This window comes from Andrena cerasifolii, chromosome 14 (genome assembly GCF_050908995.1).
Source record: "Andrena cerasifolii isolate SP2316 chromosome 14, iyAndCera1_principal, whole genome shotgun sequence".
Taxonomy (NCBI): Eukaryota; Metazoa; Arthropoda; class Insecta; order Hymenoptera; family Andrenidae; genus Andrena; species Andrena cerasifolii.
In genome coordinates, this window is record NC_135131.1 from 10,483,777 (window position 1) to 10,505,141 (window position 21,365).

Sequence of the window (21,365 nt, forward strand, 5' to 3'; positions counted from 1 at the left end):
CACGAGAGACTAACCAAATGCCACCCCCGTCGCTTGCCCGATCGTGAACGCACAGAATTTATATCGATACCATAAAAAACGACAGAGTAAAGTAGAATTATCTTGAAAGGAGGAATAAACTTGTAATAAAATTTACGGACCTTTACACTGCAGTTACTGCACATCAAAACGATACTTGAAGGAACGAGCGCGATACGAAATCTCGTGGCACAGTGGCGGCATTACGTGAACTCACCGATAGGTGGCTTTGACCAACAGCCGGTTCTTGCAAGTTCTGTAACAGTGGCCAAATCCGTTAAACCTGTAAACGTTAATTCTTCGTCCCCAAAATGGACAAATTGCATTTGTAATTAAAATATGAATTAGAGATTTAAGTTAAGATTCCAGTCCTCCGCCTTCGATAACGTTATCTATATAATTAAACGGTCGACTCGCTTGAAATGGTATCAAGTTGAAAGAGCGAAAACATTGCATTCCTTTGCCAGCTGAAATATTTGGAACGCGCAGGTATTATTTAACAAAACGACTTGTTGGAATTGAATAAGACGAGTGTATTTTAAACGCCAAGTAACCGTGAAATAATATAGCTTCCGCAACAGTGCTGCCGCCTAACAGCGCAGTGCCGCGTAAGTCATCGTCGCCTCCATTTTAGCTTGTCGAAGCTGGTTTTAGTCGTTACGTTACGTGTGATCGGTTACGGGTTCGATAACGTATAATTTCGCTCGTGACTATGTTTTAAAACGCTTCCACTTGGACTAATCCGTGGTAATGCAAAACGCGTTATACGGCGGTGAAACGTTAAGTGTAAAATTGTTTAAGCAATTCTAATTTTTTCCTCGGCATGTCAGAAGGCGAGGCTACGGCGTCGCAGAAGAAACAGCAGCCATTTCAGCAACAGCCTCAGCTTGGAGTAGGCTCAATGGCGAATATGGCATGGCAATATCCCTCGCCAAACAATATGCATAATATGTTTCCTCCATATCCGGGGTAAAGTTCTCCTATTCATTTCGACGTACTCGCGTAAGCCAGATCTTGTCGTGCAACAAAATCGAATGACTCATGCGGCGCGTTCCGATCGAAAGGACGATGTGGGTGTACCACGGGCGACGCAAATAGATGTAACGTTCTGCGATTTCGTTCGAATACCCATGTTTCGGTTCAATTTCAACCGACGCAAACGTATTCCACGTTCCGTTCGATCGATGGTTGGATGAAATAAAGATCGAAGCGTAAAAAAAAAAAGAGAATGGTCTAAGGTAAATGGCCCAGTGGTGGAACAGTTAAGGAAGCAGTTGAGATAATTGCAATTTCTTTTATATTCAAACAGTATAAAATTATAACTAAATATGATTATTCGAAAGCGTAAAATATCTACTTTCTGATAAAGTAACAAGAAAAGTTTTAAATTAATTAAAACATGAAACTGTTCATATGGCCCAGTAATTAATTGAAATTCATAGCTTGTCCCAGTCATTAATTATCAGTGCCCCAATTATTGAATATATATATAATTTAACTATTTCTATCAGTTAATGAAAAGAAATCAATATGGTAATATTTTGGGGTAATAAAAATATTTTATTTATAATAAATTTGTGTTACTTTCTTTATTATTTACCCGAATTAATTATTTTTCCTTGTTTAAGCACTGGACCATTTACCTTGTGTAGCGAAATGTATTGATATATCTAACTAATGTTGACCTAGTTTTAGATTAACGCGTGTAGCACAAGTGCGTTTGGAAATATATAAACACGCATCTTAACAGAATTGAATGTAGTTGTATTTGAAATGTGTTCGCAGATCCTATGACCCATATATGGCTAGGAGCAACGAGTTTAATTGCCTGTATGATTTTTTTTGCAGACAGTTGTATGGACCTGGATATCAAGGTGTACCTCATCAAGGGCAAATATTTAATTATTATCATGCAATGATGCCTGGATATGGACAACCTTTTAATCCACAGCAGATACCACAGCAGCAGCAGCAACACCAGCAGCAACAGCAACAACAACAACAACAACAACAGCAGGGCAACAATCAAGGAAAACAACTGCACCAACAACCACCTGTACCTGGGACACCAATGTCCTTGGACGACGATTCCGATCTTCCTCCATTGCCACCCGGACCGCCGCCGTCCGTGCAGACGTCTCAACAGCACACCAATCAAGTGCAGCCGTTGATGCAACTCCATTCAGGATACATGTACAATTCGTTCCCGTATAACACCTGGAATGGAATGCACGGCGATATGTCCCGTAAGCGTCCACCCGTGCGATTATTCTTTCAATCCCTGGACCCGACGAAGCTCGTCCTACTAACCAACCTCTATTCTTCTTCTCTTCTTTCAGAGTACAGCAACCAAGTACGCTTTAACGTACAGAATAAGAAAAATGGCTTAGCGTTCACTCCATCTGGCAATAGTGGAGCCGCGAAGAAAAAACGTAAGCGGAACAAAAACTTAGCAGCTCAATTCAACAATAGCTTTCAGGCGAATAGTCCAACCACCAATTTCGTACCGGGTCCAAATCTCAAGACTGAACTACCACCCTTACCTCCCGCGCAGCGTGAAGTAGCAGCTCCTCCTCCGCCAAACGAAGAATCCCCCGCTCCTACTACACCTGCCACTACCACCATTAATACTAGTGCTGGTACCCCAGCGGTAGGTACTCCCTCTATCGTGACAACCCCCAGTCCGGTGATAGATTGGCCTGATAGCTTGAAGAACTACGTGAACAGATGCTACGAAAAGTGCAAAACGGCAGTGGACAAGGATCAAGTTGAGATTATATTGAAAGGGAAGATCACGCGCGCTGCGAACGATGGCTCGCTATGGGTGAAGGACTGGGACCAAGAGCCTTTGCCCAGCATTCACAGCGAACGTATGACCATAACGATAAAGCCTAAAAAGCCAGCGTTAAAGTTGAATAATTTGGCGAACCCGCTGATGAATGCACAGGGAGGCTTGCGCAAGCCAGGTCTCTCCACTTCTCTCGGGGCTAGGCTTGGCGTGCGTCTCTCTGTGAATCATAAACGGTCGAGGTCGAGGACTAGGTCAAGATCAAGATCCAAGTCGAGATCTAGATCGAGGTCGAGGTCGAGATCCAAGTCGAGGTCGAGGTCGAGGTCGCGTTCGAACACACGTAGCCCGCCGTCATCCCGAAAGTACAGGCGTAGTACGTCCTCCTCGTCGAACGTTAGCGATCGGGAGCACGATTATAAGTTGTTAAAGCCGAAAAAGTCCGCTAAAAGCAAACAGAATCACGGCAGCAAGAAGGCAAAGAAGACTAAACAGATGAAATCACATTTCTATTCAGAATTTGGTTTAGCTACAGGCAACACTGAGGAGCTAGGGTCCAAGGAGAAATTGCAACAACGCGCCGCAAGATTCAACGATACTATTTCTAGGACAGTCAGCAATGATAAAGACGACTCGTCTGCAGATTTTGATTTTACTGGACTCCACATTGTCGGAATATGCAAGGATATAGAGAAGCCCTACTTGCGTTTGACATCTGTAAGATTCCCTTTCATTGATCATTCGCGGAATCACTGGAACGAGTGGTTTAACATAATTCTCTACGCTTGCGTGTTACAGGCTCCAGCTCCCTCCGCTGTACGACCGGTAAGTGTTCTCCAAAATTCTTTGGCACATGTCAAGAAGCGCTGGGTGGCTGATCAAGACTATAGATATGCTTGCGATCAACTTAAATCCATTCGTCAAGATCTTACCGTCCAAGGTGTAAGAGATGCATTTACAGTCCACGTGTATGAAACGCACGCCCGTGTAGCTCTAGAAAAAGGCGATCACGAGGAGTTCAATCAGTGTCAGACACAGTTAAGGATGCTGTATCAAGATGTCGGCGGAGACAATCGGTGTGAATTTATCGCGTACCGGATATTGTATTATATTTTCACAAAGAATACTCAAGGTAAGGAGTCGAATTTATCATCGGGACAAATCTACGGATGCTCAAACCCGATGAATGGTAAAGGAGCGTTAATGTTCGTGTTGCAGATTTATCAACAATTTTAGCAGCATTGTCGAGCGAAGACAAAAACGATGAGTGCATAAAACACGCATTGAAAGTACGCTCGGCTTGGTGGCTGGGTAATTTCCATGCCTTTTTCAAATTATACACATCTGCCCCGAGGATGGCGGCCTTCCTTATGGACTGGTTTGTCGCAAGAGAACGCAAGAATGCACTCAAGTGCATGATAAAGTCGTACGTACTAGATCCTTTAATGGTCATTTATTTACATTTCCTAGAATACTACCAACGTATCGTAAACTTTCGTTTAATACTTTGCATCCTACTTTTAGCAAACTTTCAAAGCTCCGACTGAGTATCGAGCTAAAGTAGTTTAATTATACATTAGAAACACTAATTCAATTTAACATTACCAGGTGCATTTAATTGACGACTCTTTTTTTTTTTAAATTAATTTTCATTAGCAAAATAACTGGAATTTTTACAGTAGACTCCATCTATTGCTTGCTTATATAAACATTATAGCGACGAATAAGTTAGTGATAGTATTGAATAGAATCTCAGTATTTCCAAATCCGTTCAATGTCGAGAATCCTTCGATTTTACTGGAATATTATCATACAGGTTCGCGTCGTTGTGTGGAGGGAGTGGAAGATTGTAAATAATTTCTTTAACACTGATAATCATATATAGATTTCTGTTACAGGACATCGTAGCCGAAAAAAAATGACTAGTTTTATATTTAGCATATTATTTACCATTGTTATATGTCACTTTCTTTTTTTATTTTCCATGTATTTGTCGTATAATTGTCTAACGATACATTTCTTCTGCTGTTTAGCTACCGGCAAAATTTGGCGGTTGATTTCGTCGTAGCAGAATTGGCCTTTGAATCGTTGGACAAGTTTTATGAATTTGTCAATGAATTCGGGTTGGTTTATGCTGATCCTGAACAACATCTAATCGATTGCAAGACAAGCAGTGCTTCTGTAGGTGCTTGGTAAAGCAACATCGCTCTAGTTTCTCGTGGAAGATGCATAACAAAGCCATTGTTCGTGCACACTCTTAAGCACAAGTCCCCTTGTGCGCGCGTGTGTCCATGCATACGTTCTCGGTATATGCGTATGTGATTGTACATACATATGCATGTGCATATATCGCGATACACGTTGCCCTGTTACCGATGATTCTTCTTGCTATCCTCTCAATAATTGTTCTTCGTTGGTCGACGTCGATGGGGTCGAGCAACACTTCGTAAACGAAAGTCTCCTTTACGATAACTTGTACATAACGTTCCAATCTCAGCCCACGCACAGTTTATATATACACACACATATATATATCTATATATATATATATATATATCGCAAACGAAGAATCTTTCATGGGCTAACAGAAATTGTACAAAAGAGTAGGATGATCTAGTTCTGGGTCGTCCGTAACTACCTCAATGAAAGTCGGTATGAAACCGAACATCGTAGTGAATTATAAAAAGAAACAAAAGGAAAGGAAACGGATCATCTTTCGGAAAAGTCTCGCTTGGTCGAACTTCGAATTCTTCGATAACAGCCAGCCCTCCTTTCGTTAACGTATCGTTACGTGTTTTTTAATGTCGTGTCTGGTGGTCCTTTTTAAATATCGTCCACGATGGAAGCGAAATTTTTTAACCATTTGCCAGCCCTTTCGCCGGACAAGGATACCTGCGTCGTTACTTCAGGGTGGAGTTTCGAGATTCTATGCCCACGGATCTACGAAGACGTCGCGTGTAAATGAAAGCGCAGTGATATCTCCTGTTCGAGCGCGAAGAGTAATTGGAATTGATCGAGTTATACACGTACGGAAGAAGATAACGCCACGCTGGATGCGAGCCCTCCCACCCGACTATTCGACGGCTCCGCGGTGGAGAAATGGCTGACTTGAAAGGGAACTGGCATCACTCGGTAACCGCGTCCGTAAGGAAGAGAAAGAAGATACTCAAAGAGATCAGCGAGTTGTGCCTTTATTTGTGTATAAACGACGAAAGGCTTGGACTCTGAGGATGCATTCGACGTGACACGTGCTCAAGAATGCAACAGCTAGGAACTTTTCAACGGGACAATTCTCTATTGGCGCCCAAATGCCATTCGCGTGTGATGAGTGATTATTTTTTATCTTCTTAAGTGTTCACCGCAGGACAAATATTCTTTCTCCCTCGATGGTTTATTATCGATTCTCGGTCACCGAGGATAATGTCTACGCATGAAGCACACAGGGGTACAAGGTCATAATCGAGAGAAGAATAGACACTTCATTGTACGATCATATTTGAATATGGGTGTTGTGCATAATAAATTATTTAATTTTCGGATACTAGGTTGTCTTCTTAATCCGCCGTACCCGGATTCCCAGATTAAAGTAAAAAAGCTTCGCGGCATCCTCCACTTTCGAAAGATATAGGATTAATGATTTTAGACATAGCGCCGGGCCGACCGCCCGTTTAATCGAAACCTCGATAATTATTCCTACGTTCGTTAGAAATGACTCTTTGCTTAATTTAATAATTTATTAGAAATACCTTGTGAAAGTCGTCGTTTATTTAGTATCGTTACTCGTCGGAAATTTGTAAACTGTATGTACCTTCATTGTGATTGGATAGTATTGCTGACTGAACGTACACATACAAATTCACTCCTCTCAACTGACACAAGTTTTATGCTAAAAAACCGCCGACGGGCATGGCTTTGCACGTAACTAATGAATAATAGATGTTCTGTTAACAGTGTTCAACGGATTTAGCACCAACAAGAATTTCCGGTTCTTGTCTGCGTGATTGGAACTAGCAGATATTAAATAACGACCGGACAGATGTGAATGCGTGTCAAGATGCTTTAAACTACCGAACGATACGTACCTACTAAAGCCTAGAATACATAGCTATTCCACTGCCATTAACTTAAATAGTTAGAAACTCTCTTTCTAAAATTATCACGTTAAAAATAATGCTGCAACAAAAATTATAACCATTAAAATACCGTGGCGGCAGTTAATACGTAAATCCACTTCCCGCCATTGTTGCACGCGGTGCATCAATGGCTAAAAATGACTTCAACTGGTAACTGAAAATCAAAATCTTTGGTTAAACTCTCTACCACATAACTAAATTTCAAGCAATATAATTCCGCTTACGTAACGCGTTATAAAAATTTCATTCAAAAACTACCAGAGATACATTCGATAAAACGAAAATTTGATTATGCAGTAGAGGATTCAAAACTACAACTGCCCAGAGAAAATTATATAAATGCCAAAAACGATCGTTTCATTGAAAAGAAGAAGGAAGGTATTTTTTTTCACATTAACTAAAAAATATACTGACGATATACATACAATTTTCCTTGGGATGTGTTCGTGGTTCACAATATACAGCTGTTCGTTATATTGCAAATATGATGATCACAGAATTGTATCAAGCAACACAATGCTATTTCTATCGACGAACTTTATGTAAATCGCTTTCAATGAGGTTTGTACTTAGGTCGAGGGAAATCTATACATACGACCGCTTGATACAAGCTTTACGAGGGGCTTCTTTTCCATTTGGTGCATTCTTTGTGCACGGATTCCTGGTAAAATTGTGCGAACTTACATATCGGAGCTTCTACCCTAGAGAGGTTCGACGTTGTACAATAAAATCTGCTATTTACCTTTTCCCACCGTTCTCAGGGCACGTTCGTGTAAAATGGATTAAAATCGATTAGCATAGCGTCGTGTTGCGAGTTACAAAGCGTGTAATAGCCTTGCGTATCGCGGCATTTCTAGTAGCTCGATCCGCGGTGCCGAAAATTCTGGATGCCTGTGCTGTCTTTCAAAAGACAGTGGCGCATGCAGAATTCCTAGCGCGCGCATTGTTGGTTGAACGTAATACAGTTATTACTTACATGTTACTCAAATGAAAAGAATGTTAACCGTATAGTGAAACGCAGTTCCATGAAAAGAAACGGGAGGGGATGACTAATGACGTCGCACGACCAGCAATTTATACGGAGAGAGACACGAAACTGTTATACTGGGTAATGTTGCGTTTCAGAATATCCGCGCAAGGGCCTAAGACTCTCTCGAACCTTGCCCTATCGAGCTTTACACATTTCAAGGGACCCCGTGCCATGACAGTCGCCGCTCTTGGCCTATCTAATAGCAACGCTATTTCACCTGCAATCAAGTAACAATTTTATTGCTCTGAACGGAGATGTACAAAGAACGCTGGCTGACTCTTTCCCCGCTGTACCATCGATAGCGTGCGAGTATACCGCTAACGGCTTCAGTCGCAAAAGTATCAGAAACCTACCAAAGTAATCGGATGGCCCCAAGCGGCCGACTTCCGCCGGTTCGTCGCCCTCCGAGCGCTGCTGAAGAACCACAGCGGTGCCCTCGACGATTATATAAAAGTCTTCCCCCGGCTCGCCCTGTCGAACTATCGTCTCAGCGTCATCGAATGCCACCGGCTCCAAGGCATCGGCCACCGTCAGTCGTTCCCACTTATCCAAAGATTCTAATCATAGAACGAGCCTCGGATATATCAACAGCTTCCGTCGCCACCCGCCTCCGCCGAGTACAAAGTCGAGCTCACCTAAGATCGAAACTCTGGATAGAAACTCCTCGTACATCTTTCGTTTCCTTATAGTGGAACCCATGAGGATCCTGCGGTAGGAGTCTCTATCGATGCCCCACAACTTCACGTCGGTCTTCGCCCGAACGGTAGCTGCCCGCGGCGTCCCGTAGATCAACGCCAGTTCGCCGAAACTGCCGCCCTCCCCGATCGTCGTGGCTAATTCGCCGTTCACGAATATTTCCACCTCTCCCTGATCGATCACGTAGAAGTTGTCGCCCTCGTCACCTGTCGAAACGCCACGAAACTTCAGCTGAATTGAACATTTCCTTGGTGAACTCTACCATACAGCTAACAACAGAGCGACGCGCGCTGCACGCTTCGAGGTATAAGTACCTTGGCGGATGATGGCTTCCCCGGGTAGGAACGTAACGGGGAACATCGCGTCGAATATGTCGGAGCGTTCGTTCTCGTCTAGGTGAGCGAAAAGGACGTTCTTCGCGATGGCCTTGCTCAGAGCTGCCATCGTCTTGTAGTCCTTAGGCACGACTTTTTTCACGTAACTGGTCGCGTCCTCCTCGGAGACCGGCTCCGCGGAGATGCCACCTCTGCGCCTTGGGACCTGAGGACCTTGTTGGCCAGCAGGTATGTCCTCCGTGTCCTCGGGACTGGTCGCGATTTGCTGCTTCGCATCGTGAGCCTGTTCCTGGAATCGTGGGTGAGCGAATTAGTACAGAGGTCAATTTCTTGTGCTCGAACGCTTTGAGCTAAGTAGCTTGGAAAGGGTGGATTAATGGAGGAATTATCTCGGATATTGGATCTAATGTACATTAGCGGACAAAAAGGTTACCGCTTTTTTTATTTGTTCTATTTTTGTTATTTTTTTTTTTTGCGTACATTTTGGGACTGTGGTATGTTTAATATGCATATTCTGATGGAGAATTTAAAGCTGTATGAAGCCCAGTTAAAGTTGAATTTATTTAACTGACAAACAAAAGTGTTATATGATATTGAACGGGGTAACACATTTTTGGGGCCGACAAAGAAGTTACCACGTTTACAAACTTTTTAGGTTGTCCTAAAAGCAAAAGATGCCCTCGCAAAATATTAATTTTGTTATTAATGTTGAAAAGTGGTAACGTTTTGTTGGCTTTAAAAGTGTGTTGTCTTGTTTAATGTTATGTAGGATTTTTATTTGTTAGTTAAATAAATTCAACTGTAACCGAGTTTTATACAGCTTTTAATTCTCTTTCATAATATTTATATTAGACATATACTGCAGTTTTGAGTTGACATTGAAAAATAATAGAAGTAGGATGGTTGGAAAAAGTGGTGACTTTTTTGTCCGCTACTACTGTATATTCAATTTAACACCACCCACGTATTTCGCTCTACTTGCCTGCTGCACCATGTTGGACACTATTGTTTTCCTAATCGTTTTGCAATACTAATTGTCAAGATCGACACACACAGCGCGAATTGAATTCTTGGTTTTATTTAGATAACGACAAACGATGCGGCTTCAAGGGCCGCGCGAGACCAACAAGCCGCTTTTATGAGCTAATTGTGCTTAGGCATGCGCGGGACACTGCTGCGCCCTTCCTTTAATGAAATCATGTGCTTCTGTAAACCTTCTGTACGTGCGAACGCGATAAGGTCACACGAACAGGGAACGTACGTAGAAAACTGATATGAAATACTACGAAATTGAATCAACCTTTCTCAGGATACAGTATTGATAATTTTAGAGTGTATTTCGGAAGGGCAAGAAGAATCTGCATGATTAGACGCGCGTGTAAACACGCCATCGCCCCAGCTCCTCCATCGAGCGTGCTTCTTGTAAAATTATATAAGCCCTGGGATAAAATATTACACGGAGCTTATAAGCGCCGAGCACGGGATGGGAGGGTAAGCAAATAATGGCATAGGTCACTTGGCGTTTTCACGGTTGAGTGCCGCATCGTAAATGTGTAGCAAACTGTATAAAAACATCGAACAGATTTGCCATTATAACGCGGCGACATACTCCCGCTTCTGCTCTCGATTAATATTACACTCGGAAAGGTTGGTCGAAATCGAATGTCCACGGAAAGTGTTCCCTTTTTAGCTTGAAGTGTTTCGTGAAATTTGATGATAATACAGTCGCAAGATAAACCACGTCTGGCTGCTTTAGACTCTTTTGTACATCGATCCCTATTACTACACAGTACACAGCAAAACGAAACGAAAACGCACGATCCCTTTCCCAAAATCAGAATGTTGAATTAAAGACGATGCCCTTATCGACATACCACCGTATAAATGTTTAAGTCTTGTTCACACGCAAGGCGCGATAAGGAAATGTTAATATAACACTATCTCGCGTGGAACGTTCGAACTACGCTAACAATAGTACACAATTAAAAGAAGACACAGTGTCAAGATTAGTCGGTCAGTGATCTTAGCGCATGGTAAAGCAGATCCGTTTAAATTAGGTCAGTGAAGGAAAGGAATGCTTTGATTTCAAAAATAGCGCCAAAGTTACGTTGCGTAACTGCGCGCGACAAAACGTCATACGACTACGATAATTGTATAAAAATAGCGATATAGAATATTAAACATTTCCTTCGCGCATGCTGTCGTTCGTTTGCTCGCCAAAACAAAGACCACTCGATTGCAATAATCGTACGATAATATCTCGAACATCGCGACCATACCTCGTTCATTATTCCTCGAGATGTTGCTGAATGATCGTGCAGGAGACTCGTACAAGCGCGTGCTCTCGATTTTACGCAAATATATCCTCCTGTTGACACTTATCGCTCGCACACATGCACTTACACATATCATACGCGCGAACGGAGGAAACGGGACTGGAACGTTTCTTACGCGATAGGAGGCAGTTAGCGAAAGTAACACGTACGAGACGCGAGAGCACGAACGTTGCCGCGATCACAACACGTCTGACCCGGCGAGTGCCTCGGAATTTTCTAAGGCCTCACCAAATTCGATTAATGTGCGACACGTGCCGTCGCTGCCGAGATCGCCGCTGCGTGCCAGATTCTATATGAACTGTAAACAGAACGCCGCGGCTGTGCCGCGAAAATCTTCGCCAATGCGGTCGGACCAACGAAGGCCAGGTTCGACGAAAAGAAAACAAACGAGTGACCACGACAACAGCACTCTCCACCTTGTCTCCGTTGAAAATGTCGAGGCGCGGATTTTTCGAGGACAACGCGTTACACGGGGGTTTTCGTTGGCCGTTGGCTAAGGTTGCACCTCGTTATATTTCGAGCATATTCTATATTTAGAGCAGTTCCTATACATCGCGCATACCGACTCACTCTCCGGTCCGTGCATACAGGGCGTAAAAAAAGTAATAGCTGTTACTTTCACGGATCAATATTCATCTCGACTTGCGAGAGTCTTCGACTGTTCCATCTTGTTACGATACTGGCACCGATGCTACTCATGGTTAGAAGTCCTCGCGCGACTCTGTCCTCCACTATGTATCAAAGACTTTAGCAATTCTTTTTATTAGGAAATTCAGTGTTATCTTTCTTTCCACCCTGTACAGCGGCGGGACTCTGATCGTGCTTCTGATTCCGCGGGATTTAACGCTTGTGTTTGTCGCTCGCACGCTACCACTAAGAAATGGAGAAAATAGTATCGATCATTCGCGCGATGTATGTGTAGCTGTACGCGATACGACAAGTCGGAAAGGGGAGCACCTAAATGTCGCCGTTGTTTTCAAAGATGCGAAAATCTTGTCAAGGACAATGCTGCATTACGCGAGGAATAATAAATCGCTCGGTACTTGCGTACCGAGGATGCAGAAAGTTTTTAATAGTCGAGGATACTTTCCATCCCATTTCCGTCAGAATGCAGCACGGTAAAACAGCTTTCGAATAAACTTTAAACGGCTCCGTTGAACCTTAAAACACGACAAAGGCTACCGCTGTTGTTAATAATTAGTAAATGTGGAAAATTAATACCGCGGGTGTCATCTCCCCACTTCAACCGCCATCCCCACTCCGCAGCTCCCACATCAGTTGCGTCAAACGAGCGTATTTGGCGCCAAACACAACACGTTAAACAGACAATATTCGAGCATGTTTCCGCGTAAAGTACAAGCTTCGATAAAACAACACGCGTGGCTGCAGAATAATTAACCAATTAACGTTAAATTAAAGCAACGCGCTCGATACGTAGTCGACTATATTTCACATCGAACACGACGCGTAACTTTCGTGGAGTCATCAATTTGAGGTAAAAATACTTCGCGGTGCCAGATATTTGCCACGATGTTAAATTTACGAGCGTGTTCAACGTGAAATATTTTCGCTCCGCTGAGCGTTAAAAAAACATTGATCTACGCGTTGGACGCATGTGAGAAAATTTGTGTTTCTTAATACTTCTTGGTTCTATATCAGACATAACTAACAGTAAACAATATGATAACGTAAGAAGCTAAATTATTAGGTCATCCTTTGAGTAATAAGGCTCGCAAGAAAACTCTACGGCCACTGTATACGCGCAGGAAATATTTACAAAGTTCTCTGTCCTTAACGATACTGTACAATATCCACTGTTCATTCTGTACAACTGTTTAGCCAGATAAGAAAAGCGGATATACCTTTTTCCCATTGTTTACGGTACTTTAATCGACACCAGCTTCGAAATCAGTTTCCCAACAGTTACAATTTGGTCTTGGTTGACAGTAATTTGTACGAATCTCTGACATTGGGATCATCGAGTCCATAATTTCCTAACCAAAAAACTCTGTACTATCTCTTAAATCGATTTATACTAATGGCACTCTTCCAATGCACCTGCGTTTTGGAAGTCACAACCGTGTTACCTTCCTTTTGTTGTGGACACTATCAAAGTAGGTTATTGGCAGTGGTATGACATCCAACAAGAATCTCTGCACAATGATACGTAATAAAACAATAAACGAATAAATATACATCGCGTCAAGCTCGCCTTATTCTATTACGCAGTACTTGAGAAAGCCGCATTACTGGCGAAACGACCTAATGTTTGCGTGGCTCGCGACCAGCGATGACACGGGTAAAGAAAAGGAATTCTGAGGTTATTCACACGGGATACGATTTGATACATACCCGTTCCAGCTTCTGAAAGTACTCCCTCAAGAAGGATATAGGATTCTCAGGACGCCCCACACATAGTTGCACTATACAGTCTTTCAAAACTTGTTGAATATTGTGTCTCTGCACGTATTCCTCGCACTCTCTGAAGCTTTGCTCCTCCTCGAGATTCGCCGCCATATTGATACACAAGCTGTCACTTTACAGCGAATATCTTTTCGAGGATCCCGCTCCTGACACGAACATCGGGGACACGTTTCCGCGTTGATAGCCTGATTATTCTCACATAATCGATATCGGCATATCTCGCCTGGAAATGATTATTGAGCGTTGGTTGGAAAATGCGCAGCTAAAGACCATGCTTGCGAGGGATTGCAACTCAATAAGATATATAGCCTGATATCGTCGATATCACGCGTGTATATTAAAATATAAATGACCCTCTGTTATTTCGATTAATTAGACATGAGAACGATAGAAACACGTGCATTTGATGAACTCGAACATGGAATTAGAAAATCATGGAAAATAGAGCGAGCAGACTGCTCTTTCTTAGGCATCTGTAGTACTACTAATCAGCATTTATATGGACAATGATAAGATCTCTCGTAGGCCGATAAACATTGATGCTTGCTTATCACGTGAAGTTTCTATTGTTAAAACAATAAGATCGCTAAGATTTGAAAGTTTTTCAGAACCATGGGAAGGAGGGTAATCTTTGCGATGCTAAAATATGACCTTGAAGTCGATACTTTTTGTTCGCGCTACTTTCGTTTTATACGAAGTTCCAAATCGATATCTTTCCCGTTTTACGACGAAGACACGCATCCTTTAAATTCTAAATACCATAAAATATGTAGGACATGATTTATATTAAGGGATGCAAGAATTTAGTACATATTTCAAATCCGCTCCTTTAACTTCTAACAATAATATATTTTAAAACATATTGTCAATGGGAGGATAGACATTATAACATATAAACTATATTGTAAAATATAAGATAAGAATGTTTTTTTTTGTTTATTTTAGCAGTCTGTAATTCTGTAATCCCACGTCGATTTAACACTGTTACAAAACAAAGCTCCTCCAGCATTCAGGGGAAATTAGGAAGAAATGGGATTCCAGAACAAGAAATCTTTCGAACTTAAAACTGCGCGAGTATTTAGAAATTGTATGGCCATGTTTCTCCGTGCCCGTCAATATCTCTGTATAACAAAGAATTGAATCGACACCTACGCAAATACAAAAGCATCACAGAATCCATTAAAGTATGATAATGTTATGGAATTTTAACAAATTACAAAAAGACTTTTTCCATGACAATGAATAATACAAAAAGTTGTCGATCTCGTTTATAATTTTCGATTCGATAGATTACGCACACTTAATGTATCATACATACTTGTACCGAGGCGAACACTTACAGCTACTTCTCACGAATCATAAATTCTTAAATGGATTCTCCAATGATTGAGCTTTAATAGCTAGTCTTAAAAAAAGAATGATTAACGTTGAATAAATAACTATGAGTAGCGATTATATTCAACTTCAGCAGCTCAGTTTCATGTTCTCTTGCTTAATTTACCTATACAATGTAATTGTGCAGTTATTTTACGATAATCTAAATTTAACTATAGAACGCATGCGATGTACACGTATAATAGAAAACAGCGATGTCGTTTATAGAATATTTGTAACATGCCCTGCACTTAATAAATGTAACACACAATTGCTTCCTGGATGCATTGACGTATTTCTTCTTTTTTTTTTATACTCTCAGGATATTACACTTTTATTAATTGCAAATCTAACAAGTGGTCGCCTACAAATAGTACTCGCCCTGCGTTTGCGTTTTAAACTATTTTGGCCCTTGCTAACAACGTTAAACTTTATAAAATCTCACCGCAATGCTTCTGTAATTAAATTCAGTAGTGAGTTCCACTTAATTTCTAACCGTATTATCGTTCAATGTTATTACACGTATGTGGTCATTTTCTGAAATAAGAGAATACAAGGAACGCATTGTTTTACGGGGACGCTACGAAATCGTGCGATGCAATGAAATAGAACGTCCTTTCCTAGAGTGCCTTTCAGTGACAGTATCCAAAATTCGGACCGTGGTTAACGCCTTCGTAGTTTAGTATTATGGAAACGAAACGATCGAAATTAATTACATTATATACGAAAACAGATGTCGTTAATAATTCCTATTGTATTATATATATTTGTATAGGCACTTTCTACGAGTAACTGGAGACCCTTAAACGCGCACTGGAAATCAAACGTTTCACGATCCTGCTCCTGATCGTTGAAAATAATTCTCTAACAATTCAAACAAAATAATATTCCGTCGGCCGACAATGTTGAATGATCGATCACTGAATTAGAACGTATCGAAGTATGCAACTATAAGCACGCACAGTTATATTATTTTTCACGATGGTTATGATAGACTTCTTGTGATATCCTAATGATAGAGATTGTGTATTGTGATTAATACAAAGTGCAATTTGTGTTCTAAACAGCTTCTGTTTTGTTTCTTCGTTCGGTATACATTTATTGCTCTAAATAGAACTGCGAATTGATAGATTAATTGCACGGAGTGATATTTGTTCTGTCAGTTACTTTATGCGATTAGTAACCTTAGAACATTTAGAGACGATAGAGGTACAGAGAAGAATGGGCTCTGATAAGACGAGAAAACAGACTTCTGTATGTTAGAATTCTTCTGCATATAAAAATGATGAGAACACGATTAGAATCTATTTCTAAATTAATATTGCGACTACGAAGAAAATTCGTTTCTTTAAAAATGCACTGCTGAATTTCATTAACAAGAAATCAACAATTTAATATACTTCTAAAGCTCATTGAAAAACGTGTATCGATTAATCATACGTTTGCTCCCTGTGATCTAATTCTCGTTATTCGTACATTGATAAAGAAACTTTTAAATTTCAAAGAGACAACCACCATGGCCTAATGTTACTACTTATTGCTATTAGGTTGTTACACCACGATTTTGTTTCATACAATACTGATCTAAAATTAATATTAGACTAATATAATAATCTCACAATTCTGTATTTAACATAAGATAAAAATCTCCTATTAAAACGCATATTTGTTGGCATTAGACGCATAAAGCTTGCTGTTCTAGTGAACTATACGACTTCGATGCTCCTTTTAACTTATTATTAATTACATCTTGTTCATGGTTTTTAAGGCACCAGATATGTGTGAAAGGTTAACACATGAGTGTGTGAATCGTTACTTAAAGAACATTGCCTTATCATTGGAACTTAAAAATCATGAACGAGCGCGTAGAGAAATTCTTTAACCTTCAACTTAAACGTTCTTGCTTGTCCTTAAATAAACGCGCGTGCCTGCTTCGGTGCGAGAACGAACGCAAAATAATATACCGTCGCAATTAAAGTAGCTGCAATCGTACCTCGTAGTCGGGGTCCAAATATCGGCGGTAAAAAATAAATTTTCTAAAAAACTTCTAATCCGTTCGGTGTAAAAAAATAAATAGCAGTGCTCCGTTAATAGCAAGGTACATAACAGTATATATAAATAAAATAAGTTTCTATCAATTAGTATTGCTAACTACACAATAATCCATCGATACTCTTTAGAAATATAACCGAAGGCATCAAAGTAAAAAATGTATACAATCTTTCAGAAACGATAAAAGATATTCCATCTCGGAAATTGACTAGTATTTGACATGTCTTCGTTCTAATTAACAATAAGTATTTCCGTACGTCTATGCAAATATACGAATGTTGAACAATGATCCATTTCCTCATTTATTAGCAATAATACTTACTTCAATTTTACGGAGTTGTTGACGTTAAAAACGTTGGATCAACTGCGGCAACCTTTGCGGTCAAAAATGCATGCATACAGAATAATAAATTCTGTAACTGGGAGCATTCCAATTCCTAGAGATCGAAAGAAATGTATAACATTAAACGAAATAAATATTTATATATTTTATTTCTTCTTATGGATGTTGTCAGATACCTTTGTCTCAATAGCAATGCTATCGGGCTCTTGAAAATGTAACTTTAGCCTGCTCTTCCCATCATCGCTGGATCCTCTTAATTGCGAGAACTTGTAACGCCATATGATCTCTCCAATATCTTCGTAAGAAAGCGTGAACCCTTGGGTCCATTCTAATGTTAAGCCTGCACTCCTCCCGTTAAAAGTCACGGAGAATGTTTTACTCTGTAACAGGAAACGTATCTAACAATCAGTTACAAGTATTCCACAAGGAACCTTTAATCCATAATATCAGAACACGGGGCTAACTTTTAAGTGTGTAACGGCTGAACAAACTGCGGTGTGCCATGCTGCTTCGACTCTTAAGAGCTCTTGTCTAGTTTCAACGCTCAAGTATCGCGGTGGTTTACCCGGACTTTGTGCTAGGAAACAATGCTGCCTTTCGTCCACGTTTTCAGACTCCCGCATCACGCGAAACATCGTCTGATAGACTTTGAAAGTCAATGCGCATCGTGACCAATCTCCTATGTTACACTGTGAGCAAAAAATAAAGAATACATCGTATATCTTGATTGAGTAATGCGTTACCAATTAACACTTACGGGAGGCGTTTCGAATAGCAACAAGTCGGGCCCTTTTAGAGCCAAAAATCTGGGCCTGTAACTTTGCCATGGCTGGTTACTATTGCTCACTGCTTCGTTCACCCATCCCATGTACTCGATACGTTCACCCACTCCGAAGTTCCGGTTGTACAGTTTCATCTGAAAATCATTACAAACGCATTTTAAAATTATCTAATCCTCCGAGGATTATTCTATCGTTAAGAAAGAAGCTTTCCTCACCTGTAAATGTGTTAAGCCTGTAATATTATCTGTGATATACTTCAACCACTGGCTCAGAATGGCACTGTCATCGCAGTGTATCACGCCAGTGCGCGCGCCATTTAATCCTCTCACTTCAAACGCGTTCCTTCTCAATTTATCTGTTCCAAAGATGTACCTCGTTACATACGCCATCATCAGTGGAACTGCAATCAGGAAACATCCCCTTTATTCATCGCCGCCCCCTTCAGATTAGAGCGAATTTAAGAAATGATTGCTGTAACCTGTTATAACGTCCACCCATTTTTTACATTGCATCGAAGTGGCAGACGCATTTGAACTTTGTCGACTGTGGCCGCATCTGGGACTGCCGGGCTGTCTGTTGGGTGACAACCATTCGTCTTCTGAACTGCCATTCGCAACATTATCTAGTTTCTCTTCTTTTTCTAAAAGTAATGCCACGTAAATATTAGAATGAATTACAGTGCACAAATGCGTGCGTATATATAAGTGTATTTACCATTCTTTTGTAGAAATGGTTTGGCAGCCCGATAATGTTTGACTGTTAAAACAACTATGTCACCGGCATTCCTTAAGATGTTTACAGCATCGTCATGGTTGCATGCAGTTATATATTCGCCGTTCACTACAAAAGGATTAAGTACACTTGAAAAGAAAAGCAATATACCTAAATAATTCTAAATGTTGCAAACTCGTTTATCGTTATACGCAGAGCACAGTTTAATACGATTTATTGTAACAGCTTCGCTGCAGATTTTACTCTGCGATAGAAATGAATACATAGTACAGAACAAAGCAAGGCTTCGTTTGAAAAGGAGGGGAGCCAATATTGACAGGCCTGACAGAAATAGAATAAGCATTCAGTTCCACTGGCATGGAAAGTGGACACCTAACTATCACGAAATTGAAAAACATTCCAACGAAGTTATGGATTCGTGCGCAGTGCTAACTATACAAATTTTATAAGTAATGTATTTTTACCTTTAATAATTGCATCTCCTACGAACAATTGGCCGCATTGATCAGCAGCTTGGCCTTTATATATTCTAGATATAAGTACAGGAAGCTTGTGCTCCGCTCCTCCCTTTATACTTAATCCTAATCCTCCGACCTTCTGCCTGGTGATTTGCACCATTCGCTCCTTAGCGTCCAACGGTGGCTTATTGTGATTCGCTGCCTGCTGAAAATCATTGTAATTTCTTATAAACCCGGTGTATGATATAATTAGGGAATTCAATTCCGGAACCGTAATCCCGGCTGTTTTTTGGATTCGATTTTTATATTTTTCAGTTGTTCATAAAGTAATTACGTTTTTAAAAATTCTCGAAATTCTCGGGATAAGTTATAACTTGATATATCAAATCCTGGGAGTTTTAGAATTCAAAAACCAGTCAGGATCCTGGGATTACGATCCCGGGATTGAATTCCCTAGATATAATCCACAAAGCCGGAACAGAGAAAAGTAGTTACGTCGAACTCTACCTCTAAATCTTCCCTCTGAAGCTTCAGTACCTCCATAGATAAATTCAAACGCATCGGAATGGGTTTACTCTTGCCATCGCTAACAGTCACCATCCCTGTCCTCACCTTTACGAAAACAGTAGAGATTAATTCCTGCTTCATTTCAGTCGCATTACATTTCTATTCGATAACTTGTACTTTATCAGATAGAAGCATATATGGTAAAGCATAATCAGACCAACGTCGCATTGTCGCTGGCCAGGAAGCAATAAATGAGAAATTTCATTAAGATCAAACAGGCCTCTGTATATTGATTAATTAACTGCATTGCTTCAATATCTGTGCATATATGTATTCATTTGTACAGATATGTTGTTACAGTTGATTTGACATTTATATAAGCACGGGAGCAGATTTCATTATACTTTCAAACGAACGAGATCGATTCTGTTATACATTCTGACGTTTAAATGACCGCGGAGTTAAATTAAAACACGTCCTCGGCGTGACATAAAGAGATTCACTCACATATTCGTGAGGCTCTGTCAGTGTCTCCCGTGAGAAGCGTACAGCCTTCTCGCGACATATACATTCCCACATTTATTCTATTATATTAAGAAATAATCGGCCCGGAATGTTGAACAACACACGATCCTCGGGGAGCATAAGCCAGCGTAAACCGTGTAAACCCGACGGCAGTGGTGTAACTGTGCGACAAAGTGCATATCGCGATATTCACCGCGCTTTTCCATTCGAAATATTCGAATTGCCGAGGGGCGACGGGCGAGATACGATGACAACGAAAGAAAAACCCGCACTGGTGCTTCTCACCTTCAGCTTCTGATCAATCTTCTCCTCGATCGGAGTGCTCATTTTCGTTGCGTTGATTCTCATTATTCAACGCGATTAGGCGGCCCGTGCGAGCAGCTCCCCGTATTGCCACACGCAAGTCCCCGGGGCTGGAATCTCCGAATTCGTTGACGTGCCAGGTCGCATGTTAGTTTCCCACCGCTCGTTCAACACCACCGCGGGCTAATACCCGAGCCACGGGCGTGCAAGATCATATCTGTCTTTTTTAAACTGAATCGAGAGAAAGAGATATGCACCGACCGACACCGAAATACAAAGTCGCGGATCCTGCGGCACTGCACACGGCCAAGCACGCTCATTCGAAATTCCGTTTCGTAAAACCGTACAGCGTGACGTCTCGAGACGATCGGTCGAAGTAAAAAGCTCGTAGTAAACCGGGACGCAGAAAAACTGGAGTGGGCTAAAAGTAGCTAAAAGCCCGCGGCCGAGGCGCATCGATTTTATCGCGCGCTGCGCATCGATGGCACTCGTCTCCCTCGAATCGCGGGAAATATGAAGATCGAGCGCC

General features: G+C 41.1%; 4 protein-coding genes across 12 annotated transcripts in view; 1 reads left to right on the forward strand and 3 right to left on the reverse strand.

Annotated features, from left to right (window-relative positions):
- The window catches only part of LOC143376344 (uncharacterized), a 30,556-nt gene extending 29,926 nt beyond the window's left edge, over window positions 1-630 (reverse strand). For both annotated transcript variants that reach the window (XM_076826554.1, XM_076826552.1), the window contains exon 1: window positions 141-630. The gene's annotated coding sequence lies outside the window, so the exon portion shown is untranslated. The remainder of the gene's footprint in view (window positions 1-140) is intronic.
- On the forward strand, window positions 621-6,347 carry LOC143376345 (leukocyte receptor cluster member 8). Of its 2 annotated transcripts, XM_076826557.1 has the most exons (7): window positions 621-765; window positions 849-987; window positions 1,867-2,264; window positions 2,358-3,523; window positions 3,605-3,938; window positions 4,025-4,232; window positions 4,840-6,347. In XM_076826557.1, exons 2-7 carry the CDS (start codon window positions 920-922, stop codon window positions 5,000-5,002), a joined length of 2,337 nt encoding a protein of 778 aa, XP_076682672.1. In that variant the 5' UTR covers window positions 621-765; window positions 849-919; the 3' UTR covers window positions 5,003-6,347. The 2 variants fall into 2 exon arrangements, with proteins under 2 accessions (XP_076682672.1, XP_076682671.1); XM_076826556.1 differs by having other exon boundaries at window positions 681-987.
- Pka-r1 (protein kinase, cAMP-dependent, regulatory subunit type 1) lies at window positions 5,980-13,860 on the reverse strand. Of its 3 annotated transcripts, none has more exons than XM_076826611.1 (5): window positions 13,689-13,860; window positions 8,980-9,289; window positions 8,605-8,871; window positions 8,323-8,526; window positions 5,980-8,186 (listed from the first exon to the last, which is right to left on the reverse strand). In XM_076826611.1, exons 1-5 carry the CDS (start codon window positions 13,851-13,853, stop codon window positions 8,014-8,016), a joined length of 1,119 nt encoding a protein of 372 aa, XP_076682726.1. In that variant the 5' UTR covers window positions 13,854-13,860; the 3' UTR covers window positions 5,980-8,013. The 3 variants fall into 3 exon arrangements, with proteins under 3 accessions (XP_076682726.1, XP_076682729.1, XP_076682728.1); XM_076826614.1 differs by lacking the exon at window positions 13,689-13,860 and adding an exon at window positions 11,280-12,486; XM_076826613.1 differs by lacking the exon at window positions 13,689-13,860 and adding an exon at window positions 9,983-10,655.
- Syn2 (Syntrophin-like 2) lies at window positions 13,851-21,333 on the reverse strand. 5 transcript variants are annotated; one of them, XM_076826601.1, is made up of 11 exons: window positions 20,516-20,769; window positions 20,009-20,113; window positions 19,508-19,706; window positions 19,026-19,151; window positions 18,790-18,951; window positions 18,527-18,711; window positions 18,287-18,445; window positions 17,994-18,218; window positions 17,706-17,909; window positions 17,509-17,623; window positions 13,851-13,983 (listed from the first exon to the last, which is right to left on the reverse strand). In XM_076826601.1, the coding sequence occupies exons 1-10, from the start codon at window positions 20,585-20,587 to the stop codon at window positions 17,516-17,518; spliced, it is 1,545 nt and encodes a 514-aa protein (XP_076682716.1). In that variant the 5' UTR covers window positions 20,588-20,769; the 3' UTR covers window positions 13,851-13,983; window positions 17,509-17,515. The 5 variants fall into 5 exon arrangements, with proteins under 5 accessions (XP_076682716.1, XP_076682720.1, XP_076682719.1 ...); XM_076826605.1 differs by lacking the exons at window positions 13,851-13,983; window positions 20,516-20,769 and adding an exon at window positions 20,819-21,333 and having other exon boundaries at window positions 14,589-17,623; window positions 19,508-19,703; XM_076826604.1 differs by lacking the exons at window positions 13,851-13,983; window positions 20,516-20,769 and adding an exon at window positions 20,819-21,333 and having other exon boundaries at window positions 14,589-17,623.
- Between the last annotated feature and the right edge of the window lie 32 nt (window positions 21,334-21,365).